Source organism: Balearica regulorum, chromosome 15 (genome assembly GCF_011004875.1).
Source record: "Balearica regulorum gibbericeps isolate bBalReg1 chromosome 15, bBalReg1.pri, whole genome shotgun sequence".
NCBI classification, from domain to species: domain Eukaryota; kingdom Metazoa; phylum Chordata; class Aves; order Gruiformes; family Gruidae; genus Balearica; species Balearica regulorum.
In genome coordinates, this window is record NC_046198.1 from 17812689 (window position 1) to 17839764 (window position 27076).

The following is a 27076-nucleotide window of genomic DNA, read 5'->3' on the forward strand; positions in this document are numbered from 1 at the left end:
GTGTGCTTTGTTTGGAATTGTTCCCAGGACACTTAATTTTTATCAATAAAACATGGAAATGTTTTAGCACTGAAGCCCAGGCAGAGATGAATCCAACCTCTAAACTGTGCAAATTAACCCAGGTCTTCTGAAAAGGAACATATTCATCTCAATTATTTCTGGTTAAAACTCAAAAAGCCAGAAGAAACACTTCTCATCATGCCGTACCTCAGGCAGGAATTGTTTCTGGTTTCCTAAGGTTTACATCAACGTCATCCCTCTTCAAAGTTCTGCCCAGCACTTACTCATGTTTTTTATGTCCATTTATCACTGGTCCCTTGGTAGGGAAAATTAACTCCTGTATTTCCTAATTAGGAAAAGCAGCAGAACTGCAATGGATCCAGCTAAATAGTTTCAGCTTCAAAAGAGTTGACAAATATCCATGGGATATTTGAGTGTATTGTTCTTTTTATTTTAAAACCCATTTTAGTTTAAATCCAGAGACAAAGAGGTCCAGCTTACATTGAGACTGTTGCCCTCCTCATAGCACTAGCTTGATACAGTCGAAAGAACTAGTTTATTATACCCACACCCACGTTAATGCCCTGTTTGATTGCTGACAGGACAGTATTAAAACATTTTCATCCATATAATCATCAGAGCCAAAGGTATCTAGAAGACGTGAGACGATGTGACGCTTAGCGAGGGAAAAGTAAGCTGGAACTGTTCTGAGAAAGGACCGTGTAAATCTGGCCCTTCTGCCTGTACTTTGCAAACTGGTCTTTTACTTTAAAAGAGGGCTTAAGAGCTGTAAATAACTTAACCCTGGAAGTCCTGGGGAGGTGAGAAGCCACCGCTGCCTTCCTGCTCCTCCGGGACGCCGCACGGAGCAGAGCCGGGGCGCCGGTTCTGCGGGACAGACATCTCCCCGCACGAGAGGTCCCTTGCCACCCGCACCGCGGGGGCACCGCGGGCAGTCCCAGCTCCGGCCCCGCCGAGCCCACGGGGCATTTGGACGTGGCGTCCAGGTGCGGCAGGATCATCTGCTTGTTCTCCAGCACGGACGTAAGCTGTTAGTCCACTTTAATGCCAGAGTTTCAGAAGGGAAAGCTGTTTTATTACTGCTGGTGTTTTTTCTTAACTGCTGTACCACATCACAGTTAATGTTGTATTTTTTTGGTCTTAAAACACAAGCAGACTCCCTGCCAGCTCCGCTTCTCATAAGTGTTCTGATGCTGCCAAAGCAAGATGAACTGCCATTCAAAAATGCATCGTGTTTTAGAGTTGCCTTAAATGGCCCAATGTCCAGGCAAAATACTAACGGGACAGGGATACAGCTCTGACGGCGCGTTCCGCGCATGCTGAGGTCAGGTGGATTTGGAGAGGTGGTGTTCTGGGGTAAACACCAATGGAGCCGGGCAGTTTCCAGTCCTGGTTTTACAGGCGAAACACATCGCGTGGCAGGAGGAGCCCAGTAGTTACCTCCCTTCTTTTCTCTTGTTTTCTTTCCCCTCAGAGGTGAATCTGGTGCTGGCAAGACAGAAAATACCAAAAAGGTCATTCAGTACCTGGCTGTTGTTGCTTCATCACATAAGGGCAAAAAGGACACCAGCATCACTGTAAGTGAGCCCTTCTGTACTCAACTCTTCCTCGAGCCCGTTAGGACGGTCCTGAGCTGACTGTGCTAATGGCAAGTCATCCCTGTGGCTTGCCAAACAGTCGACATATTAAGAGTACACAATGACGTCACAGCTCTATGTTTATGGAAAAAACCCTTTTCCTTGACACCCCCTTTAGGCATCAAATCAGGACGTACTTCGCTAGAAGAGAAATATTCATAGCTTTCCATATGCACCTATTTATATCTAGCGTGAAGGCCTTGCAGTCTGCGAGGGCTCGGGTCCTTGTTTTACCCTTGGCCCTGGCAGCTGAGAAGTTTGGGAAAGCCTTTAACTAGCACATTGCCCAACGGCATCACAGAAATGCATACCGGCTCAGTTTTGACCGGCTTTGTTAACAAGTGAGTTTTCTTACTAACCAGCGAAGAGTCCCAGAGTAAAACTTGTCTTTTCTTTTTACCCCCCCGGCAGAGAGAACAATTTTGAAAGGCACAATTTTTTTAAAAAGTACTTTGTTCCTTCAAAATGTGTACTAGTGACCGCAGTTTGTTTGCTTGCTCTGAGCCATGACTCGAGCTGCCGCCTGCCCAGTTCCCAGCGGTCGTCCCTGGGGCCGGGGCTCTCCCCTCCTTTGCTCTTTCCAGCGGTACGGCCCCAGGTCCTATGTCAGGTCCAGCCTTTGGCACGTTACTCAAACTTCTGCAAAAAATGGAGCAATTCACTTCTATGACAAAACAGGCTTAATTCGGGAAGACACTTTGGTGCATCCCGAACACAGGACTGGCTCCAAAATAAGTCATTAGCAGGGTGGTGGGAGACAAAGTAAAGATCTCGTGAGGGCCCCTGCGCTGGGCATTGCAGCTGCCCTCACGCACCCTGTACACCGGCAGCCGGAGGTCTCCAGAGCACAGGGCGTGCGGCCGGGCTCTTCCGCCACCGTACCCGTGATGTGACTCAGTAACTGCGCTTCTGGGCAGCAGAGCCCGCCGTGGGGCAGGGAGGGAGCACGTGTCCCTTTGGGGGGTGCAGTCTAGAAATCCGTCATTAAATTTAGTGGGAACAGTCCAAGACTAAAGGCATCATTTTCCCTTGTTGAGTGTTTCTGCCAAAAGCTTATTTCTGCCTACGGCGTCCCTGCTCAGCAGCGGGGGAAGTGAGCCCGTGGTTTCAAGGCCATGGCTAACGGGCAGGTAGCTGCTGCTGGCTCCTCGGGGAATTACCTGAGCTGGGCTCCAGCTGGCCCTGAGACAGACCTGAGGGCAAATACCCACCAGAGAGAGCTCTGAGCTGTTCTGTAACATGCTGACAAATGGTACTTCAGTGGCTGGGACTACCCGCGCTGCAATTGCAGTCATCGAAAACCAATGAATAGCAAAATGCCCCAGTCCCACCGGAGAAGTAGTGGGGATTTACGACGCAAATACCTGTCCTTGTCTGGTCCTGGGAGACGAACCTGGGACCAGATCCATATCCCATCCCTTTGCGTCAGGGTTGGGGTTTTTTTTAATTCGGTTAAAATGCTCTATGTACGTTAATGGTATTGGTACTCTTGGTATGTCTGCAATAGATTGTTTGTATTTGTATTCCTGGTTTACTTGCATGGAAACTGTGTATTGGTTATTTTAATACAGGAAAAACAATAAAAATGTCTGTGTAATGGAAATGATACTGACACTTGTTTTATACCACGTTATTCAATACAGCAAGGTCCATCTTTTTCTTACGTGAGTAACTTAGACTGTTTGATGTGTGTTTAAGGCACTGAGTGTAGACCTGCATGCTATTGTTGCACCTCGAAAATTTAAGAGAGATTTTTGTTGAAATATGTTGTATGATACGATAAAAAGCAACAATAGCGCCAAACGCTGTCACCAATCGACCCTAACTGTGTCAGGCTCCATAGCAAGGAATGAGGTCTGACACAGGCAGGGTCATCTTTCCAATATCACTCTCTTCTTACGTGTGTGTTCAAATTGCCGTAGTTTGAATGACATTTCCCACGATCCTGAAAGAGCCACTCAGCCTGAAATTGAGCCATGTGATTTCTGAATGAAAACGCCCAAATGCTTTCTGTGCTTCAGGTTGAACTTTTTAGGACTGTTGTGAAATAATTCCTAAACCTCACGGTGTTTGATGGATTTGTTTGGCTGCATGCTTGCCATTCGATATTGCTTTAATTTTACATGTTCATGTAACTGTTGAGAATTGTTCACATGCGCAAAAGTTAGCATGTCCTTAGCTTGCTGCTATGGTGCGTAACAGCAATTCCCAGTGCAGCGCGTGTCCCAGGTGTGTTACGGCAGTTTTGTACAGGCTCTCGTGGGCCCTCCTGCACGGCGTGTGCCACACCAGCACACCGACGCTCCAGGAACACGGGCACGTCTGCTGGCACGTCCTGTCTGGGTCTGTGCCAGGCAATTGGGATTTTGGGGGTTTTTAATGGGGTCTTTTTTCCCCCATTCTGATGGCTGCCTCTCAGACTTTGGCCATGACAAGGGCAACGTGTTGCCCCTTCGTTAATTTAGGACTTCGTTTGGCAAGCTGTCTGCAAAAACCCAAACTGGTTGCTGGCATAGGCAGCTTTGGCGTGCCGTGGACTTACAGCTGCGCACAGCGCTGAGCGCGGAGCTGCGGTTTTATGCCCCTCGAAGCAGGTGGTGTCTGTCTCCGGTTAGCAGACAAGGCTCCATTTCAGGTGCCACCATCCGATTTCAGCAACCCCCTACGCCCAGAGCGGCGGTTTGAAGTGCACGGAGCGTAACTGGAAGGAGTTGCTCAGTACAGAGAAACTCCAGGGACTCTGAGAAATTCATTACTTATTCTGGGACTCCTGTATTAGCTCCTCTGGAAATGTTCCCTCCCTCTTCCTCCAACTCTTAGGTAGGAAGTTTTGGGGTATTTTTGGTGGGGTTTTTCTTTTCTTTTTTTCAAAATGCAGTCTTGGTCCATGCCTCAGCTCTCCAAAGAGCTACGGTCTCAGGGAGGTGCTCATTCTCCCGTCTCGTGAGCACGCAGATAAGTTTAGCCATTTGCTAACAGTCTGTTGCTGTTTAACGATATCTTTGAGGCAGCCGTCATCATTGCCACAGAAGTTACAGGACATTCAGGAATGACATTTAGAAAAAGGTTACCAGTTTTGCACACTGATTGGGAAGCGCTTTGATTTTTCCAAATTATTTCCCCTAGACTCAGCCTAAATATTGCCTTATTTTCTAATTAAAATTATTTAAATGATATCATATTATCTATCAAGGACTTTTTCCTCTTCAGGGTGAGTTATTTGAAATAATGCATGTTACTGCAGAGTAGTACTCAAAGAACAGGATGACAAGAAGCAAATGTGAAAGTGAGTGACCTCATAGGAGAGAGCTGAAGGAAGAGTTCAGAAAAGCTGTATTCTTACGCAAAGGATTTTTTCAACTTTATTGATTTGTTTAGAAATAGGAGTATTAAATGCATGCTTGTTTCATTGCATGATTTGTTTCATTAGCAATTACCAATCACAATTAACAATATATTACAAAGTTTGTGTGTTTGCATGAGAATTCATTATCCTAGTTTGAAATAAATCAATGCATTTCCATATTTAACCTAAATAGCCTTGCATGGATCATTATTAATAGACTTGATGAAATCCGCTTTGTAGCTTTGTGCTGCATTACATTAAAATTATTCTCAGCAAATTATTCTAATTACATCGTCATTTGCTAGCAAAGGATCTCAATAAACTAACTTGAAAAAGACATGCTAGAGGTTCCTTTAAGAATATCCCTTCTAAAAATGATATGAAGCTGGAAAAAAAGATGTTTGACATTGAATGACCCTTTTTTTTTTAAGAAAGGCCAGTCATGATGCTAAACAGATTAACAGACTTTGATCTGTCACGGGCAACAGGGCTGGAAAAGGGTCATGTATACAGGACAGCAATCAACTGCACAAATATATAAACACAAAGATTATCAGAGAATGAAAACAAATCCACATGAAGTGCAGTATTCAGCAAAAAAAAGTCAGAGGCTTAAATTATCGTTCACATTTTTCTCCAGTGTACATGCGTTGGTTTTAATTAATTATGAAGTTTAGGGTTAACTGCGTCTGAATGAATTTTAGGGTGAGCTGGAAAAGCAGCTTCTACAGGCCAACCCTATTCTGGAAGCTTTTGGAAATGCCAAAACTGTGAAGAACGACAACTCCTCCAGATTCGTAAGTAGGGGAAAGCCAGTGGGGCCTGGAGGGGGAGGCACAGCACCTTTTAACGCACCCCGTACAGAGGGCGGCCTCATCAGCGCTTCTCTCTAGAGAGAGAACTAATCCCTTAAAACCAGTTTAGAATGCCTCTCTGAAAGAGGAGTTTGGCCTCACAGGAGATTAAAGTTCCAGCCCAGACTTGACCGTATCGTTGTCCTCTCACAATTTAGCAGTCTCTGTGCAGCCTTCCAGAGTCAGTTTTGCCCCCGGGACATATCCGCCTTCAGAATATCTACAGGCAAAAGCTGTACTTTCTTTTTCTTTGCACCACTGTTGAGCATATATCTCCTAAGGGGTGACTGTTACTCAGCAAGAGTGGTTAATGGATTAAATCAAAAACTACAGGAGGAAAAGAAAGAAGAGTCATACAGATTCAAGTCGGAGTGAGGCGAGCTGAGGGCTGTCGCTCTCTGGTGACGCTCTGGGAGCACGGCCAGGTGCCTGCTTTCCCTGCAGGCCCTCCTCTCCCAGAGGGCAGGGATCTGTGCAGGTGAACCTTAGCAGAGGGAGTTACGCAGGTCCGATGCTATTCCCTCACCAAACGTGTGGAAATCGAAGCGGAAAGCAGATGCTCTCACATCCCCAGCTTCCAAAGCCCGGTCCAGCAGGGAGGACTGCTTTCCCTCTGTGCCTGAAGGAAGCGGGGGGGCAAATCTCCGCAGAGGGGCTGTCAGAGAAGTTCACTGCCTCTCAGGCTTTTCCACGGGTTGTCCCGGCAGGAGGGAAGCAAGCATGTTATTCTTGAGAGGATGATGTACGTGTCCTGTTAAAGAGGCCAAATACTAGTGTTGGAAACCCTGGGCATCACCTGAAAGAACAGCCCAACCTAGATCTTCTTTTCATTCACAGGGCAAATTCATCCGCATCAACTTTGATGTGACAGGCTACATTGTCGGAGCGAACATAGAGACCTGTATCCTTTTCAGTGAGCTGCGCTGGAAGCTAACGAGGGTGAGCAGAGGGAAGAAAGATAAACAAGCTCCACTGCATGTCTAAGAAAGGCAAATATTGCTGAGGCTGGTATAAACGAAGATGGGGGGACGTGGCTCCCATTACGCTGATACCGCTTCTCAGCGTGTCTTACTCCCATGTTTACGTTTGCAGGTCTGTTTTCTCAGCTGTAGGAAAGTGCGCTGTTCCCCATGTTCAGCAATGGGAGCACCACACCCAAGGCAAGGGCAGGGGGCTTGAAGAGCAGAGTCCCAGTAATACAAGAATGGGAGAAGGTTGTTCTGGGGTTGAGATTGCGCGTGATCTTGATGGCTCTGCAGCCACTTTGTTTCCTATTGGTGCTATCAATAACCTCCGCGTAGTTTTTCAGGAAAGATACAGACGTTTTCGAGACGTTCAGCTTAGCTTGACCGCTTGCCAAGTCCTGTTGCCTCCTCCCTTGGTTATGCTTATGAGACAGGTAGCGTGTTTTAATGAACAAATTAGCACGCAGCGGGATTCCTCAGTGCTGCATTGCTCATCTTTGCACAGAGAAGGAGCTCCTTGCTCCAGTAAATGAGAAGGCAAGGTGCAGCTGTAAAGAAGGACCTTATCTCTTGGGTGTAGCATCAAACAACAAACAGTTTATCTTTCTGCTCTTATTTTGACAAGTGATCTTCAGAAAAAAATCAGGTTAGTTTTTAGGGTCTTACCTGAAGTTTTATATGTAGCACTATAAAGTATCTATAGCTTTTAAAGAGTGAATCACCGACTGCTGTTGAAATACACTATTGCCAACTTCCATTCTAGTAGTTTATAGTCACAAAAATGAACCACAAATAAAGTTTGCTTTTATTGCTTTTATACCTACAATACTGGCCTTGAGCTTTTTTTCTAGCAGCCCCACCTTATGTTGAAAGAATCACATTGGTACGTCATTTTAAAAGTGGTGTGAATTATATTGTGACTACTATGTTTACATCTCTGATTTTAGAAGTGTTTATGTGTATTGTGGTGCTCATTACCACGGTTACCAGCATTTACCATACAATGAGAGGTACAAGATTGATCTACTCATTGTGGTGAGAATGATACCAGTACCAGAGCTCCTGCCACAGAATTAGACGCGTGTTCGTGTTAGACAAGGTCACGGCAAGTATTTCAACAACGCTGTTGATGGTTCTGAGGCTGATGGCACAAGTAAGGAAGGACTGAAATATGTCATTGATTTTTTTTTGTTTAACACGCTTGACAAACAGATTTGCTTGAAAAATCCCGCGCTATTCGTCAGGCTAAAGATGAGCGAACGTTTCATATCTTTTACTACTTGATTGCTGGAGCTTCTGACCAAATGAGAAGTAAGTTACTGGCTAACGATTCTTAGATCTCATTGAACAGTCTGAGCAATGGCTTACTTAAGTAATTTATCTTAACTCCTTTAATTGTATGTCATTCAATCCTTTCTATAAAGAAACAGCTCTTTAGCTGTAGAAAATTATTCTCTCAAGTGAAGAAAGCTTCAGTTGATGCCCGCCCCCCCCCCCAAGCCAGGTTGTCTGCAGTTTACAGGATGTTTCAATTTACAGGAGATGTAAACCCATCCAGATCCCATCTTGAATGGTATCGAAAAGACGAATAGGGAAGAATTATTATTTTTTACACAAAAGAAATTGGGGTTCCCAACAAAAATATCAGCTTGTGGTTTTAAAATAAATTAAGAGAATGTCTTTCCCACAGCACATTATTACCCTGTGAAACCCATAGCTTCAGAGTGTTGAGAAGGTGAAAAATGTAAGCGGATCCAAACAAAGGATTAGACATATGACGTATTGGAACATTGTAGTTCAAATATGACATCTTTCCCGAAATCACTGGTTGCCAAAGAATGCAGAAAGCAATGAATAGCTCTGTATTTTCCCTGGGTTTTATGCTCCTTACCTAAGAATTGGTCGTTGGCCTCAGTGTAAGGCTGCGGAGGCTTTTGGTCTGGCCCACTATGGTTGTTACCTGGTTCCAATCTTCTTATTACCTGATACGAATCCACACAGGGAGAGCTGTGACTCTGAGTAGGTTACACGTGGCGTTACGTGAAAGGCTTTGGGGAAGAATGGCTCAGATTTGAGTCCATAGGGTGCCCTGAGGGCCAGAGACATTCCCCAGTTACTAATGAAAACTGGAGACTTAACACAATCGAGCTTGCTAAATTAAGAGTTATTTTGAAAATACTTGCGGACCACAAACCCCTAAACTCCTCATACAAGCAGAGTCTGCCTCTGGTGAAAACACTGGGGTTTCTCCTGTTATCCGCTGGAAGAACTTGTGAGCCAAGAGCATTAACCTCATGTGCTTAAGTAAAACTTTCCTTCTTTGCTTTTTAGATGATCTGTTGCTGGAAGGGTTCAACAATTATACCTTTCTATCCAATGGCCACGTGCCTATTCCCGCTCAACAAGATGATGAGATGTTCCAGGAGACCTTGGAAGCCATGACAATTATGGGCTTTACTGAGGAGGAACAGACAGGTGAGCATTGTTAGCAAGATTGTATTCAAGGTATACCTCTGCAAGTGACAGTATAGAGAGATGAAAATGCACAGAGGTTAATTCTGTCCAGAATAATCACTTTGCAAAATATGCATATCAAGTAAGAATCCACATTCGTGTAAGAAAATTAAGATTATTTAGATTGTATGTCCGTGTTTCTCTAGAGAAGTGTGATCTTGCATGAACCCCAACTGGAGGATTCTAAATGTTCCGGTGTTACTTAAGCTCTTTGCCTCTTACGTCCTTGGTGTAAAACTATTACCAACCATCACCTAGCTACTGTTTCTAAGCAGTGCACTGTGAACGAGTGCCCACAGATTTCCCTCCTTCTCAGGAGGCATTTGGTGAATTAAATCATAGATCTCTCATGGAAAGAGAACGAAGGTTCTCTCGTAAGGCAAAACTTCTCAAGCACAGATTTGTTTCTCCCTCCCGTTAAGAGTAACACGGGAACTCAGTGCTGTGTGATCAGGAGAGATGCAAGACCACGGCAGGGTCTGAGCACAGGATCACGACCGCGGAACGCGAGCAGCGCGGGCAGAGCCAGTAACGAGCAGCAGGTGACCTGGTGGCAGCTCAGCGCCTGAAGAAGTGCACGCCAGCACAGGAATCTGGCGGGAGGCTAGCTGGGACTGGCAGCGAAGGCACGGAAACCGCTGTCCCGGAGCTGTGACACAAACCACTGCCAGCCTCCTTGGAGTCATTGCCACCTTTCTGTTGAACAGGGGGTGCCTGCCTCAGGAAGTCTTGTGAGAGTGAGGGTGACTCTTCTCACCTTGCAGTTATAATTACTGCTTTTAGCTTCTTGGTAGAAAGGGTCTACCTAAAAAATGGCAACAGTGGCCTACCTTTTCCCATTGCTGCAGCGGGTACCCGTGGGAGCAGCTGAAACCAATAATGACAACTCTTTGCAAATCGCCTCCTTCAAAGGCTTAAACTGGCAGCACTTGCTGGAAACACTGCAAAAGAAATATCAAAGGGTCACCACCTGTATTGGAAAACAGAGTACATCTCATCCAAGAGACATTCTCTCTGAGATGAACAGAACAACTGGTGATGCACAGGGCAGCTCTATACAGTAATTTAAACATGGATCAAATAAAATCGTTGGCACAGTATTTTGCTGTGATTCATCTGAATGAAGAATTGCAAGGCTTTTTCTTGTAAGTCTTATAAATTCTAGAGACCTGCTTGCAGGAGGAACGTGACATGCACTCCAGACCCATTTGAGTTCCACAGCATCGGTGCAGTTGTCAGCAGACTGTAACACATGGTGTTTTGAAAGGTAGTTTGCATCATGAAAGGGAAGATTTCTCCATGCATACCCAAAAGAGACTACTGAATTCAAGCCAGCCCTAACAACAGTAATGACTATTTAAAGCCATTTTTTCCAGAACTGTCCAAAAACTAGCATGAAGAAGTTGCAAAACATTCTGATTTAATTCTGCAAGAAATGCAACAGCTCACATTCATATTCACTGACTCAGAGAAAAGAGAAATAAAGCCAAAGAGCGTGAAGCAACAGCTAACTGCCCCCGAGCACGTGCCGGCAGCCGTCCATCTGCGCGGGCTGCAGCAGGTGCTGCGGTGGGTGCTCACTGGCACGGGTGCCCCAGGTGACACCTGGTGGGAGGAACAGCATCACCCCATGACATCAGCCTGGAGCCGTGGTGGGGAGCAGAGCTCGTCACTCCCCTCCCCTGCGTCACGGACCTGAGGTGAAAGGTCTGGGCTTGAGGGCAGCAGGGCGAGTCCAGCCCCGCAGAGCAGACGGTGCTACGGAAGAGGACGGGTTCGTTCTCCTGCCAGGGCGGGCGTTTGGGTGCCGACAGCAGCGTTCGCCATGACAGCGCCAGCAGTTCCGACGTTACTGTCGGAACCCCCGGGATCCCACGCTCTAAACTTGAGCCCATTAGGACGGTGGTGTTCTCCCGTGTGAGTTTACCAAACAAACGGGTAGAACTCCCCAGATTCATACAAGCCCTTCTGTGACGTATCAGTAGGTTTTACTACCTGCCGTTAGCGACATCACATTTATATATATTTTAGTAACCAACCATTAATCAATTACTTTTCTGTACTTTGACACTAATCCCTCAAAGATTTGTATACAGTTGATTTTAGTTGCACAACTATCCACGTTCCCGTGTAACTGGAGCTTCAGAACTGCCAGGCATTTTTGAAGCTGCTGGTAATTCATCGATTGATTTATTTTGAAGACAGAGATACAGATTGTCAAGTGCCTGAGCAGGGAAGATGCTGCAGGCCCTGGGAGTGGGAGATGAATTCCCGAGACCTGGTGTCTGCCTGGGGACCCGGCCCAACTTACCATGGAGGTGCTGGAGTTCCCAGACTGGCCTCTCTTCTCCGCAGCACAGACTGCTGAGATGCTGCTCAACCAGGTTGCAAACTCCTGCAGTTTGTGGCACAGCCTTCTAAAGCAAACCTAGCTCCTTCCACGGAGGTACAGCCTGCCACAGGCAGGAGAATGGATCTTCATTATTGCAGAGAACAGAGCCTTTGAAATGCATCCTTTCTGTTCCTCATTTATATTCTCTTTTTCTTACAGCGATACTGAGGGTTGTTTCATCTGTCCTACAACTGGGTAATATTGTCTTCAAGAAGGAGAGAAACACTGATCAAGCTTCTATGCCAGACAATACTGGTATGGTTTGCCACTTGAAAAATTTAGTTAACATTAAGGAATTAATAAAATAGCAGCTGAGTACGCACTCTTCATCAGTATTTTTTATTTGTTATTACATATATACTTCACAGGCTTTAAAAGATATGCCATACTTAAAATCATTATCATTACCTTTTCTAATAAGCTTGAATCCATAAATTGATGAACCGTGAATTTGCTGCTTGGATCATGAATAATACTTCTGTGGCAAATGGCATCTCCTGTATGTACCATAGAGGAGCTTTTAAGGAAGATAAATAATGTTACCTACTTGCTGAGCTGCTCGTGTTCACACTTACTGACCTGCTGAGAGAAAATTCAATCAGAAATAAAAATATCTCTCTTCTATTCCAGCTGCACAAAAAGTGTGTCACCTGATGGGGATTAATGTGACAGATTTCACAAGATCTATTCTAACCCCAAGGATCAAAGTCGGACGCGATGTTGTTCAGAAAGCTCAGACCAAAGAGCAGGTATCTACTTGCAGTCTGCTCAGCTCTCCTGAAACTGCTCTCCTTTCTTCTTTTTTTCTTACATCTTGTCTGAAGGCACACGTCAGTTTTCTGTCTCATTATCTCTACAGACGTTAGCAGCTAACTGGGTTTCTTCTTTCACTTACAATTGTCTCCTTTTTTTCAGGCGGACTTTGCCATAGAGGCTTTGGCCAAGGCACAATTTGAACGTCTTTTCCGTTGGATTCTAGCTCGCGTAAACAAAGCTCTCGATAAAACAAAAAGACAAGGCGCTTCCTTCTTGGGGATCCTTGATATTGCTGGATTTGAGATTTTTGAGGTATGTACTGTGGGACACAAGCTGGCTGAACTCCTTATCATCATGCAGTGGTTTGGATGCAAGATGACAAAAATCTAAGTTCAGAGCCACAAACCCGATTTGGTTCTTTCAAGCTGAACCAGCCCGTGGCCAACATGACCCACGGGCTACTACACCTGGCTGCTTGTCTTTGCTGTGCGCAGGAAGGGCTGGTAGCCAGGGTCTGCTCTTTATGGTTGATTGAACAAGTCCCAGGATGACGATCTACCACTCGAGAACTTACTGTAAATTTTCAAGACCTTATGTTTGAAAATTATGGATCCTTATGTTTGAATTATTGTAATATATAAAAAGAAATAGAAGATAACAAATTTCATCTCTTCATTCAAGTTCTCTCTTGAAGGTCTCTTTCTAACATTAGGAATTCACTTTTTCCCTCTTCACAGATCAATTCCTTTGAGCAGCTGTGCATCAATTACACTAACGAGAAACTTCAGCAGCTTTTCAACCACACAATGTTTATATTGGAGCAAGAGGAATACCAGCGGGAGGGCATTGAATGGAATTTCATTGACTTTGGCCTTGACCTGCAACCTTGCATTGAGCTGATTGAAAGACCAGTAAGATTATATCTCTATAGGTGGGGTACTACATAGGCTGCATCCCAGTCAGCTATGTGTCAGTACATGAGAGCCATTTGAGGTCTTTCAGATCCTTTGTTGCCTGGGAGGATTCCTAACAAAAAGGCTGAAGAAAGGGATGCTCTGTCTTTGTCTCTGCCTGTGATGATACTGATTGGATATTGCTTATGTTGCAGACCAACCCTCCAGGTGTCCTGGCTCTGCTGGATGAAGAGTGCTGGTTCCCCAAAGCTACTGACACATCCTTTGTGGAGAAACTATGTCAAGAACAAGGCAACCATATCAAATTCCAGAAGACCAAGCAACTCAAGGATAAAACGGAGTTCTGTATAATGCACTACGCAGGAAAGGTACTGGACAGATTTAGCTATTTTGACTTAGGGAACTTTGATTCTTTGATGACCAAATGGTAAAAAAGAAACAGTCTGGTACCAGCATTGCTAAGGGACGGCTTTAATTATATAATGTAGATATTAAGCGCTTAAATTACATAACATATAAAATAAGATTTGCAAAACATTCATGGTTGTGTTAAGCTCACATGAAAACAAAAATAACCAGCACCAGGGTTATTGAAAATCCAAGTAATTTGGATTCCTTTCTAGCAAGAAGATTTTTTTAAAGACATGGATATGTCTGCAAAAAGCTTTTCAGATGCTAGTACATGTAAGAATAAATACTCAACTCAGCTTTCAATCATAGAAAGCTTTTCACATTACTATTATTTGTATGATTTTGTGTTAATACAGTGCCTTGTATTCTTGGGCACTCCAGATTTCTTTATCAACACCAGATTTTCAATGTCACACTGTTTCCTGCAGGTTACCTACAACGCCACTGCCTGGCTAACAAAGAACATGGATCCGCTAAATGACAATGTGACTTCTCTGCTGAACCAGTCTTCAGATAAATTTATAGCAGACCTTTGGAAAGACGGTATGAATTGCAACTCTAAATCAGTAATGCAGTTTAAAGGGAGAAGCTTCTAGTAGAACTTTTTGACAGCTGTCCCTTGCTGGCAGGATACAAGCACAAAAATAATAAGCATAGAAAAGACTGAACTAAGGAACAAGAATAATGTGTTCTAAAGACATATTTATGGAAAGCATCATTAGATAGTTTTAAGCACTATCAAAAAATTTCCTTACTTAGTATTATTCAGCAACAGAATAAAAATTATTCATTACACTGTTATAGTGTTGCTGACTACGTGATATTGTAGACCTCATCTAATACAGGTTATTGTTGGGTTTTATGAATGACTTACCTTACACACTCCTCTCCCACAAGTCCTGCACAGTTCTCGCCAGCGATGTATACTCTCAACTGAACTCCATCAAAAGAATGTCTGTATGTACATAAACCACTTTGTTTTTAAAAAGTTTTTATGGATCTGTAACACATATACTACAGTATATTTAACACATGGACATAATCATGCATGCAAACACCAACCAGCAAGGTGGCTCTGAATCATCAAATAACTGAGGGAGATTATTAGCTGGACTTTGAGACCCACTGGGTAACAGATGGGAGTCAAGAGGTGATGCTGTTCATTCCTGGTTCTGACACCAACCTGCCAATTGGATATACTGCAGAAGGACTGTCATTTTTAGCAAACAAAATATATTCTGTGTATTCAGTTGCTCCACTCTGTCACCAGTTAACAAAGATCTTAATTTTCATGTCTGACAGAAGTAAACTATTTACTCAGAAGGCTCTACTTTTGTTAGTATGCTTCTACTGCATCAGGAATACGTTGGTCCTCTTTGGGAAGCTGCAGTTTAACAATGGCAGTGACAAGTGTAATGCGAGGTGAGGGCAGTTTATGTAAGCAGTTCCATTCATACTTTCTTTTATGTTTCAGTGGACCGTATAGTTGGGCTGGACCAGATGGCCAAGATGACTGAAAGCTCACTCCCTAGTTCCTCAAAGACCAAGAAAGGCATGTTCCGTACTGTTGGCCAACTCTATAAGGAGCAGCTGACCAAACTGATGACCACCTTAAGGAATACCAATCCCAACTTTGTCCGCTGTATCATTCCAAATCATGAAAAAAGGGTAAATTTCAAATGCTCCATTTTCAGACCCCTGGCACATTATTCATGTTGAGCTGCTCACTGTACCAGCACATCAGAGCTGAATGATGTCTTCAAAACCTAGATATGCAGCCAGTAATATTTCTGTAAGTGTTTACTGTGCTAAAACCACTTTCTGTTCCCTTTTCAGGCTGGCAAACTTGATGCCCATTTAGTGCTGGAGCAGTTGCGCTGCAATGGTGTCTTGGAAGGTATTCGTATCTGCCGGCAGGGATTCCCCAACAGGATTGTCTTCCAGGAGTTCCGTCAGCGGTAGGAATCCCTCGCTTGGTCCTAACTCTGGGTTTAAAAGTGGTGTGATACATGTTTGTCTGTACAAAACAATCTGATGTGTTTCAACCTCCCCCACATCAATGTCTTTTGGCAGATACGAAATTCTTGCTGCAAATGCTATTCCTAAAGGATTCATGGATGGGAAGCAGGCTTGCATACTGATGGTGAGGGAAGCATTTTTGATTCTTTTGACAATCAAGTCTATACGTATATAAAAGCTGTTGAGAGCGAACAGAAAGGAGAAGTGATTTGTAACACTCTCAACCTCAGCACTGGAGTTAACTATCCCTGTTTTCCTCCAGATCAAAGCATTAGAGCTTGATCCCAACCTGTACAGAATTGGACAGAGTAAGATCTTCTTCAGAACTGGCGTTCTGGCTCACCTGGAAGAAGAGAGAGACCTGAAGATCACAGACGTTATCATCGCCTTCCAGGCTCAGAGCCGAGGTTACCTAGCAAGAAAGTAAGGACACGTGCTAACAAAAAGAATGTCTTCCACAGCAGAGTATCTACAGTAGCCTTTAGTTCTCTACATAACAAATGGAAGATATTAAGACATTATTATCTATTATTCATATTGCATTAGAACTTGTGTCCGATCAAGGACTCACTTCCTGCCCAGAAGAGGCTTATTAGTATAATTACAGGGAAGCAATTACATTGTAAGGTGACTCACACCCTCTGTACAGTAAGCTCTCCGAGGCAATGACCCATCATTTAAACATGCGTTTGTACAAGTGGGGGAAGGAGCATCTGAGCCTGTGGCTGGAGTCTTACGCGCTATTACAAGTAGCAGCACTTCTGGCATTTGTAAAACAAAGTAATTTCTTACACAGCTTGGGCACGAAGCACTGATCATCTCGCGCGATCTCAGTTAACATACAGCACAAAACTATTAACAATGCCCTTTTTCTGCACACTGCCAAGGTTTTCAAATTGGAAAGAAATTTAAATACAATAGGTTTCACAAATGATGATCAATGCAAGTTCTGAGTGCCCGTGTACTCTGGAAGGATGTTCACATCCAGAACTAGATGGATACTTTGTGGTTTGTACCCACCTAGGGAGCGCAAACAGCCAAAACCCAGAAGACTAAATAAAATACCAGAAAGCTAAAGAGAGTTATCACCTTTCCTCAAGAAAGCACAGGCTCTGTTTAAGCGACAAAAGAACTTGTGCCAGACTTCTCAAGCCACGTGGCTAAACAGCAGGCTCTCACGCCAGAGTTTCTTTGCTTAATGTATCTTGCAGACACTTTGCATTCTCAGACTGAACCAATTTGTTTTATGTCTTTAATCGCAGAGCCTTTGCCAAGAGACAGCAACAGCTGACTGCAATGAAGGTTATCCAGAGAAACTGTGCTGCTTACCTGAAGCTGAGGAACTGGCAATGGTGGAGACTGTTCACTAAAGTGAGTGACTGCTATCAGTGAATCTCTCCTCAGCTTTCCAAAAGAAATGAACTGCACAAGGTACCGAGGTACACCACGTCAGGCACGCTCCTTCTTCCAAAGTCCATTGCACCTGACGGCAAGAGCCTCACTAGCTGCACCAAACCAAAGTGTTAGAGACACTCTTGCATACTTACATAACACCATTAACATGAAAGTTAATTCTAGATGGAGAAGAAAACAAACTAGTTCAGCAGAGATTCAGAAAAGATTTTGCATGTTTGGGGACTTGATTTTAATTGCCAAAACCAAAATAATTTCACAGGGGTGGATAACGAGAAGACAGAGTAAACCTGAACTTTGTGAACAGGCAGTTCCCATGCAGAGTTATGAGTTATGTGTCTAGGGGGACTCAGTAGCTCACAAGTTCCCTAACAGGGACACTAAGCATCCTCCTGCCAGGCACTCACGCAAATTAAGTCTATTTTCCTATTGAAGAGGCCTGAGTTTTTTTCAAGAACAGCCTGCAGTTTGGATTCAGAAAAACTTCCTACTTGCATTGGCAGCAACCTCCTCCACAACCAGAAACAGGCTGTGACTCCTGCCTGCACGTGCGCATTGCCTTTCTAGGCAGAGAATGTCACTTTTGGAAGTATCAACAGGCCTAGAGCCATCCACAAAATGACGCTAGTGGAGGCAGAGGTGCCCTCAAGGCTCCAGGAATTAAGAGAGAGATGGCCAAGAGCAACACTGCTGAGGCTTGCTGGCTCACAGATGCTCACGCCAAGCCTGGCTGGGCAGCACGTGTCCTACCTGAGCGACAACAGACAGCGCTGCCATCAGCGCCGGCCAGCCTGGCACCTTTGAGCGCCGTGTCCAGTAACATAAACTGACCAGAAACTTTGTCTTTTCAGGTAAAACCACTGCTGCAAGTCACCCGCCAAGAGGAAGAAATGCAGGCCAAGGATGAAGAACTACAAAAAACTAAGGAAAGACAACAAAAAGCAGAGAGTGAATTGAAGGAGCTGGAACTGAAACACACACAGGTGATTTACAGCTCTGAGCCTCTGGGAAGCACTAGCCCTTCTCTCACGTTTCTAGAAGCTATTCCAATAAAAGTGTCTTTTTATTTTGTACTCACCATTGTATTCACAGCGATGGTCCAGACCAAAGGTTCGGTTGCTGCGGCAGAGGCCAGCGTCCACCCAAGAACCCGTGGAGCTGCCTGCCTGTACACTAGGACTATCTAGTAAAAAGACACCACAGGGCACTTTGCAATCCAAGTCTTAACTTCCTATCCATTTTATTTGCGTAGCTTTGTGAAGAGAAGAACCTCCTTCAGGAACAGCTGCAGGCAGAAACTGAACTGTACGCTGAAGCTGAAGAGATGAGAGTCCGTTTAGCTGCTAAGAAACAAGAGCTGGAAGAGATTCTGCATGAGATGGAAGCCAGAATCGAGGAAGAGGAGGAGCGCAGCCAGCAGTTGCAAGCAGAAAAGAAAAAGATGCAACAACAAATGCTGGTAAGGAGGCCTAAGTGACAAATACAAACGCTAACTTGCATCTCTCAGAGGAAAAAATGGAGACTGGCAAGCCTCAGACTTCTATACAGCCCTCTGTAGAATATGTCTGTGCCACTGAAGTAAGAACAATCAGTTGATGCTCTTTCCTCCAGCATTCTCTTCTTCCCCATCTCAATTTTAAATAATCTTTTCTCTAAAAAATTATTTTAACAAATCTTTCCTTCTAAATCACCAAGCGTTACAGATTGTCTAGTTCTTAATAAAAAAAAAGTGTACAATGTACCCCACATACAGTGACAAACATTAAGCATTTCCTAAAATCTAAGCGGTATTTTATTTCCAGAATTCATGTTTCATGGGTTTCTTTTTCCCCCTCAAAGGACCTTGAGGAACAGCTGGAAGAAGAAGAAGCTGCAAGGCAGAAACTGCAACTTGAAAAAGTAACAGCAGATGGCAAGATAAAGAAAATGGAAGATGATATTCTCATAATGGAAGATCAGAATAACAAGCTAACGAAGGTAAGCGTTGTGGGTCCATTTTCTTACTTTGTGAAAATAGTGCAAGATGAGAGAAAACCTTGTCTTCCACTAGAACAACAGGAATATTCCTGACTCTATAGTCTCATGGGTGTACAGATTCACCAGATCATCAGTCCAGCCTTGTCGTGGTTTTACCCCAGCCAGCAGCTGAGCGGCATGCAGCCGCTCGCTCACTCCCTCCCATTGGGATGGGGAAGAGAATTGGAAAAGTTAAAGTGAGAAAACTCGTGGGTTGAGATAAAGACAGTTTAATAGGTAAAGCAAAAGCCGCGCGCACAAGCAAAGCAAAGCAAGGAATTCATTCACCACTTCCCATGGCAGGCAGGTGTTCAGCCATCTCCAGGAAAGCAGGGCTCCGTCACACGTAACGGTTAAGAAGACCGTTTGGGAAGACAAACGCCATTGCTCTGAACGCTGCCGCCCCCCCCCCCCTTCCCCCAAGCTCCTTATAAACTGAGCATGACATCATATGGTCTGGAATATCCCTTTGGTCAGTTTGGGTCACCTGTCCTGTCTGTGTCTCCTCCCAACTTCTTGTGTACCCCCAGCCATCCCGCTGGCAGGGCAGCGTGAGAAGCAGAAAAGGCCTTGGCCCCGTGTAAACACTGCTCAACAATAAGTCCATAGAACAAAAACATCTCTATATTATCAATGCTGTCTCCAGCACAAATCCAAAACGTATCCCCACACTAGCTACTATGAAGAAAATCAATCCTCTCAGCTGAAACCAGGACAAGCCTCTATCGAACAAGTTTCTAGTTAATTTTTCCATGCTGAATTAAACAATTCAAAATTGTGTAAAACTACTGGTTTTGAGGTCTGTTGTGGTAACAGTATCTTAAGCAAAAATACCCAGAGCAGTCAAACACAATCAGTGGAAGACATGTCGTCTTGGCCCCAAGCAGAGTAAATATTTCTCTTGGTTTTCAACTAATTTCAACTAAACTTCACGATTAAAACTGGAAGCAAGCACGTGTTCCAGTACTTTTTGAAAGGGGATGCTCCTCTGAACCGGGCCCTGTACTCACCAGCCATTAGAGTGGGTACAAGATTCTACTAGCAGCAGATTAGAGAATACAGAAGTTGGAGACACCACTCCGCAGCTCCTCTGTAATTGACAAATTGAAATGTATCGCTACAATCTCAGGAAACACAGCATAAAAAGACAGTATCTTGGACATTTTTAGTTGTTTCATGATCACCCATGACAGACGCTTTTGCTAACAGAAGTATTTATTTTTCTTAAGGAAAGGAAACTCCTTGAGGAAAGAGTAAGCGATCTAACAACAAATCTTGCAGAAGAAGAAGAAAAAGCCAAAAATCTTACAAAGCTGAAAAATAAACATGAATCTATGATTTCAGAACTCGAAGGTAACATGAACAAAAATGTTTTATATCAGGTTTTTTTGCCTTGGCACACAACAAAAAACCAAACAGAATTTGGAGAGAACTTCTAAAGAATTTGTGGGGTGTTTTCCAAATTTCTTATGCTGAAGCCATTTTGTGCATGAGAATCACAAAAACCCCAGGGCACGTAAACCATAGATACCTTTTTTTTTTTTAAATACAAAAAAGTAGAGGAGAGACAATTGAGGAAAAAATAATGCTTCTTCTGGAGAAGGATAAATAAATGATTCTTTGGGGTGGCTAGAAACATGGGATGACAGTAAGGTATTGCATACATCGCTTCAGAAATGCAGTGACTTGTAGTTAAATGTATGGCCTCACTGGAGGCCAGAACATTTTTCTGCCTACGTTCAAGATTGGATTAAGGACTCCTTGCACTAGCGCACTCCCATGACCAAAATCCTTACTTTTTCAGTGCGACTGAAGAAAGAAGAGAAGAGCAGACAAGAACTGGAGAAAATTAAGAGGAAGTTGGAAGGGGAGTCGAGCGATCTGCACGAGCAAATCGCCGAGCTCCAGGCACAGATTGCTGAGCTGAAGGCACAACTGGCCAAGAAGGAGGAGGAGCTGCAGGCTGCCCTAGCCAGGTAGTCACTCCTGGATCTGCATACAGGCAGAAAATCCCGGCTGGAACAGATGTCTCTCCCCTTCCCAGACATCAAGATGCTGCAGCTGTGAATCTCATCTCTCAGTTACATCCTCCCTGCGTGTTTTCCCCATTTCCCAAATTTCCTTTTGCAAAAAATAATTATACTATTGTTTGCCCATAAACACATAATCTTACCTCCAGGTATCAATGAAAACTCCTTTTCCCAATGGCACTGGCAGTGCTCTCAAGCAAAGAATGAAATATAACAACATACTTCGTACGCAAAAGGCAGAAATTACTTAAGAGTCTGACCTTGATCCATTCCAGACTCTCAGTGCATTTCCTGTATAAATCTAAGAGGGACAACACTCAACCAAAACTTTTGCTGAATTGGCCGATCAGCATCTCCAGGCATTGTGTCCTGATAAAGTACAGCTGCCAGGTCCTTTTTGCATCAATCCCCCCTCCTTCTTTGGTACTTTCCTGCACAGAACCTATAAACCTTTCATCTCTGTATACTAATTTCCTCCAAGTGAAATTATGTATTCTTTTTTAATATAGAAAGTTAAATACTCTCTTTTCAGGCTTGAAGATGAAACTAGTCAGAAGAACAATGCCCTCAAGAAGATCCGTGAATTGGAATCTCACATCTCTGATCTCCAGGAAGACTTGGAATCTGAGAGAGCTGCAAGAAACAAAGCAGAAAAACAGAAGAGAGACCTAGGTGAAGAGCTGGAAGCTCTTAAGACAGAACTTGAGGATACTTTGGATACTACAGCTACCCAGCAAGAGCTCAGGTACAGAGATATATAGCACATGGGCCAAAAAATAAATGTCACCAATACAATACTGGCTAGTAACTGCACAGTAGTGCTGGCTTCCCAGTGACTGGAACACTCTTACCTGCTGCTGCTCCATTTACGTGTGTTACCTTCCAGAGCAAAGCGTGAACAGGAGGTCACAGTGCTGAAGAGAGCTCTGGAGGAGGAGACCCGAACTCATGAAGCCCAGGTCCAGGAGATGAGGCAGAAGCACACTCAAGCTGTGGAAGAGCTAACAGAGCAGCTAGAACAATTTAAACGGGTAAACAGAAATCCATCTTCTTGAAAGCTATCCACTAGATAACATGGCTTCATTTTGCAGATCACCTTTGTTCACTTCATGCTTGCAGGCTAAAGCAAACTTGGATAAGACCAAACAGACACTGGAGAAAGAAAACGCTGATCTGGCTAATGAAGTCAGGAGCCTGAGTCAGGCCAAACAAGATGTGGAGCACAAAAAGAAGAAGCTGGAAGTGCAGCTGCAAGAGTTACAGTCCAAATACACTGATGGAGAGCGTGTTCGGACAGAACTCAATGAAAAAGTTCACAAGCTACAGGTAGGAAGGAGTTTGACCTTTTGCTGTGATACCTCGGGCTTGTGAAGACCAGTTTATACTGTTCTGGGAGGGTATATCCGGAGGAATCCCGGCCCTGTTGACCTCAGCCAAAATGCTCAATTTTTTGTCACCTGTAGGATTCCTACCTTGAACTCCCACCTCAGTTATCACACAACTGAACAGTGACAACCACCCTGTCTCATGGCAGTGAGAGCTTTTAGTCTCACCGTCCCTCTGCACACGTTGCAGTCCATAATGCCATGACTGGTTCCGTGACTGTGCTGCATGTTTTACAGTTTCTTTCTGTTCATTCCATTGTGGGTGGTGGGGAACATTGACAGGAATGTGGCTTCTGGAAACGGGTTAGACAGCTATCAAACACATAAGATGTGCTCAGAAAAACTGACAACGTAAAGAGAATGCTAACTTATCTATGATTTAGCGTATAATAAGTAACTGAAGATAATTTAAAATGTTTCTTTGGTAGATGTTCAACGTCCACCAATACTAATCAAGCTTATTGTTACAACTTTGTTCATAGCACCAGTAAGCTCTTCTTTATTATTTTAAGTTAGTGGATAAATAAGAAAATAAAATCAAAATGCATCAACTTCTGTCAAACTTGGGAAGAGGAAGAAAAATCCACAAAAATCCCCATTCCCCTTTTGCAATTCATTGAAAGGAACATGCTAGTATTGCCTTATGAATATGACTAGGTTTTCATGTATAGTAATAAAATATGAAGGTAAACTAGATAAAAATGGCATTAGACCTTGGGGGGTCTTAATACACAGGTCACAAAGATGACGCGTGCAGACACTGCAGAGTTTGTGTGTAGGGTTTAGTTCCACGGGACTTAAGGCAAAATTGTGAATTCCAGTTAAGCTAGAAACACTGTTGGTGCTTGAGGTGACCCAGAAGCATAGGAGCAGATTCGGATCCCGTTCAAAGTTAAGATTTCAATCTAGAGCAAACTAATGTTTGGAGGAAGATTTTGAAGTTGTGCAAAATAACTGAGTTTATTCACTGTGGTGTCTTACAGGTTGAGGTTGAAAATGTTACTGGTTTGCTCAATGAAGCAGAGAGCAAGACAATCAAATTGACCAAAGATGTTGCAACCTTAGGATCTCAGCTACAAGATACACAGGTAAACTTGCATCCAGTAATGGCTCACCTATAATATTTATAAAATGCACTATAAATGATGTAAACTAATGACTGCATTGCCAATGGATGTGACTGTAGGAGCTGCTTCAGGAAGAAACACGGCAGAAGCTAAATGTGTCTACCAAGCTTCGTCAGTTGGAGGATGAGAAGAACAGCTTGCAAGAGCAGTTGGATGAAGAAGTAGAAGCAAAACAAAATCTGGAGAGACATATTTCAACACTGACAATACAGGTATCAGTGCCACAGCTAAATCACTAGCTCCATCACTGAGAGTTCTGTCGGTAATTCCAGAGGTTTCAGACCTGTAGAACTATCCTGGCACAGCACATGGACCTTCAGGGAACTAGTGCTGTTAGCCCAGATGGCATCAGTGAAGCTCCACAATGGAGCCAGTAGTCTCTCTCTTCTTTAAAGCGTGATCTCTAGGACAGGGACAAATGCAAGGTCACTCCCAAGATAGTCTCGCGCACTAGGCCTGTATGCGCATACTAGGTCTGCGGTCTGCCTCGTTTTATGAAGGCTGGGTGATGAGTAACTAACTGGTCACTAGCTCCACACAGGTCAAATTAGATAAGACGCCTGGGTCTTTGTTGTCTCCTGGTCATCTCTGCCAACCTTTGTTGTCACTGCTACAAAGATTTGTCCTCTGAATTCAAATTTCAGCTCTCTGACTCTAAGAAGAAGCTACAGGAATATTCCAGCACAGTAGAAACCCTGGAAGAAGGCAAAAAGAAGCTTCAGAAGGAAATTGAAAGCCTCACACAACAGTTTGAGGAAAAAGCTGCTTCTTATGACAAACTGGAAAAAACCAAGAACAGACTCCAGCAGGAGCTGGATGACCTTGTGGTGGACTTAGACAACCAGCGTCAGTTGGTCTCCAACCTGGAGAAGAAACAGAAGAAGTTTGATCAGGTACGGATTTAAGATTCTCCCTTGGTTATATTATCACCTAGCTTCTCTGGAACTCAGAGACTCCAGTGGTTTAGTGAAAGGCACTAAAAAATACAAAAAAATAAACTAAAATTTAATTACACATACACTGGTTAATTTTGTATTTATATACCTTTATCAAAAAGCAGATATTTTTCTCTGCCATTAACAACTGACAAGACAGTTGCAATAGAAAAACCCTATTACTAATGACTCCCTGTATGAACACTACCTTTTTACAGATGCTAGCTGAAGAGAAAAACATCTCTTCAAAATACGCAGATGAAAGGGACAGAGCAGAAGCTGAAGCTAGAGAAAAAGAAACAAAGGCTTTGTCATTGGCCCGAGCACTTGAAGAGGCTTTGGAAGCCAAAGAAGAACTGGAGAGAACGAACAAAATGTTGAAAGCTGAAATGGAAGATCTTGTTAGCTCCAAAGATGATGTTGGCAAGAATGTAAGTTTTGGGTTTTAGAACAATTTCCACAACAACAACTTAAAATAGCAGCTAACGAACAGATCATTGTTTTCAGTGTGGGAAATTCTCTGTGGCACACAAATCCATTCAGCGAGATCAGACATTTCATACAGAATCCAAAGGTTATTCCATTTGTGCCCAAACTTTCAAGAGTAAGTAACTGTAGCCCATCTTTATTTTTAACGTGGCTTCAAGCATGAAGATTGTTATTGATTTCTAAGACTGAAAAAACATTAAAGATATTCTAAATAATTTATTAGTTTATTAAGCAGCTTTGAAGTTGTAACTCTGTAAATCTTATTTTATTAGTTATCTTTGACTTTGCCACCAGCCTAACATTTAGTTGTATAGCTGCAGCAAAGTTCCACTGATGCATTGCCAATCGCTTCTTTTATTACAGTGATATCACTGTAATATTACACACATGATAATATTACTTCTAATACTAAATAAATTCAATCATGATACTTGATTAAAAATGAAAGTTTGGGATAAAGAGAATCTCAGGTTCTTTTAAGACCAATTTGCAAGTGTACAAAAAAATGCTAATTTACCATTCTCAGTGCAAATTAGTTCATTCATTGTCCACAGCTGATATTTTCAAATGTGGCCTATACTGCAGGTAGGCTGTGTTTAACTAGAATTATTTTTGTTTCTTATGACAAGTCTATTAAATTCTCGTTGCTTGAAAGGTCCACGAATTGGAGAAATCTAAGCGGACCCTTGAACAGCAAGTAGAAGAGATGAAGACACAACTAGAAGAGCTGGAGGATGAGCTACAGGCTGCTGAAGATGCCAAACTCAGGCTGGAGGTTAACATGCAGGCCCTGAAAGGCCAGTTTGAAAGAGATTTACAAGCCAGAGATGAACAGAACGAGGAGAAGAGAAGACAGCTCCTTAAACAGGTACCATTCCCTATTACTGCCTTTGTAAATATCCAACCCAGCCAGCGGAAAGGCCCCAGCCTTGTCCCAGTATTGAAAGCACCTTACTATAATGAGAAGAAAATTATAGTGCCTTGTGCTTGGCAAATAAAAAAAAAAGGTTATCGTACTCAGAAAGGCATAAAACCGCATAAGAGTTTGTTCCTGTTTCAGTAGCAGGAGCACAATTGCCAACAGATGTAGCAACACTACAACAAATGTAGTATAAAACATGAATTGTTATTTTTGATGCAGTCAGAACAACCTTCCCTATATTCCCAGTGCAAGTGAAAATAGTGCAAGACAGCTTCAAATGTATCTGCCTTCCCAAGGCACACTGAATGGATCTAAAAGCACTGAAAATGAAAACAGACAGGACGCAGTCTATTCGTATAGTAGTGTTGTGACAGCAAGGACAACTGCTGTTGTCTTCTCGTAATAGACGTATTTCCATGAACAGAGAAACCCAACTACTGACTCCTTTCAAGAATCTTTTAATTTTTGGACAAAATGGAAAGCTATTTTAACTGCCAGGGAAATCACAATTGATAGAGATATAGGGGGCTATGTACATTACTCAGACATACACAGAGTGTTGAAGAGTGCTCAAGGACTTTCCTAAACTTGTTTTCTTTAACGATCAGCTCCATGAATATGAAACGGAACTGGAAGATGAGCGGAAGCAACGTGCCCTGGCAGCTGCAGCCAAAAAGAAGCTGGAGATCGATGTTAAAGATCTAGAAAGCCAAGCTGATTCTGCTAATAAAGCTCGGGAAGAAGCCATCAAACAACTTCGCAAATTACAGGTATGTAATCCCACAAGTATAGGTTTTCCCACGGCCACAATATGAAAGGTAGTGACATCTGTGAACTTGATGCCTATTATAGATGATTGGTTAGAAGGGATTTTTGACTAGACTCCCAAATTCAAGTATCTGTACTGTAATGCTCAGTCTGAGTGACAAC

The 27076-nt window shown here is 43.4% G+C and overlaps 1 protein-coding gene across 4 annotated transcripts in view; it reads left to right on the forward strand.

Annotated features, from left to right (window-relative positions):
- MYH11 (myosin heavy chain 11) overlaps nt 1-27076 on the forward strand; it is a 60068-nt gene that overhangs the window by 24829 nt on the left and 8163 nt on the right. For 2 of the 4 annotated variants that reach the window (XM_075768103.1, XM_075768105.1), the window contains exons 5-35: nt 1496-1598; nt 3302-3322; nt 5709-5801; nt 6696-6759; nt 8036-8134; nt 9155-9298; nt 11889-11984; nt 12360-12478; nt 12645-12797; nt 13223-13396; nt 13594-13767; nt 14239-14353; nt 15285-15478; nt 15647-15768; nt 15884-15953; nt 16092-16252; nt 17092-17200; nt 18094-18225; nt 18495-18701; nt 19082-19219; nt 20488-20611; nt 21063-21234; nt 21821-22033; nt 22175-22319; nt 22408-22614; nt 23657-23761; nt 23860-24012; nt 24445-24693; nt 24954-25166; nt 25880-26092; nt 26755-26916. In XM_075768103.1, the coding sequence (XP_075624218.1) occupies nt 1496-1598; nt 3302-3322; nt 5709-5801; nt 6696-6759; nt 8036-8134; nt 9155-9298; nt 11889-11984; nt 12360-12478; nt 12645-12797; nt 13223-13396; nt 13594-13767; nt 14239-14353; nt 15285-15478; nt 15647-15768; nt 15884-15953; nt 16092-16252; nt 17092-17200; nt 18094-18225; nt 18495-18701; nt 19082-19219; nt 20488-20611; nt 21063-21234; nt 21821-22033; nt 22175-22319; nt 22408-22614; nt 23657-23761; nt 23860-24012; nt 24445-24693; nt 24954-25166; nt 25880-26092; nt 26755-26916 (4444 nt within the window). The remainder of the gene's footprint in view (nt 1-1495; nt 1599-3301; nt 3323-5708; nt 5802-6695; nt 6760-8035; nt 8135-9154; nt 9299-11888; nt 11985-12359; nt 12479-12644; nt 12798-13222; nt 13397-13593; nt 13768-14238; nt 14354-15284; nt 15479-15646; nt 15769-15883; nt 15954-16091; nt 16253-17091; nt 17201-18093; nt 18226-18494; nt 18702-19081; nt 19220-20487; nt 20612-21062; nt 21235-21820; nt 22034-22174; nt 22320-22407; nt 22615-23656; nt 23762-23859; nt 24013-24444; nt 24694-24953; nt 25167-25879; nt 26093-26754; nt 26917-27076) is intronic. The other 2 variants (XM_075768106.1, XM_075768104.1) reach the window with 1 other exon arrangement.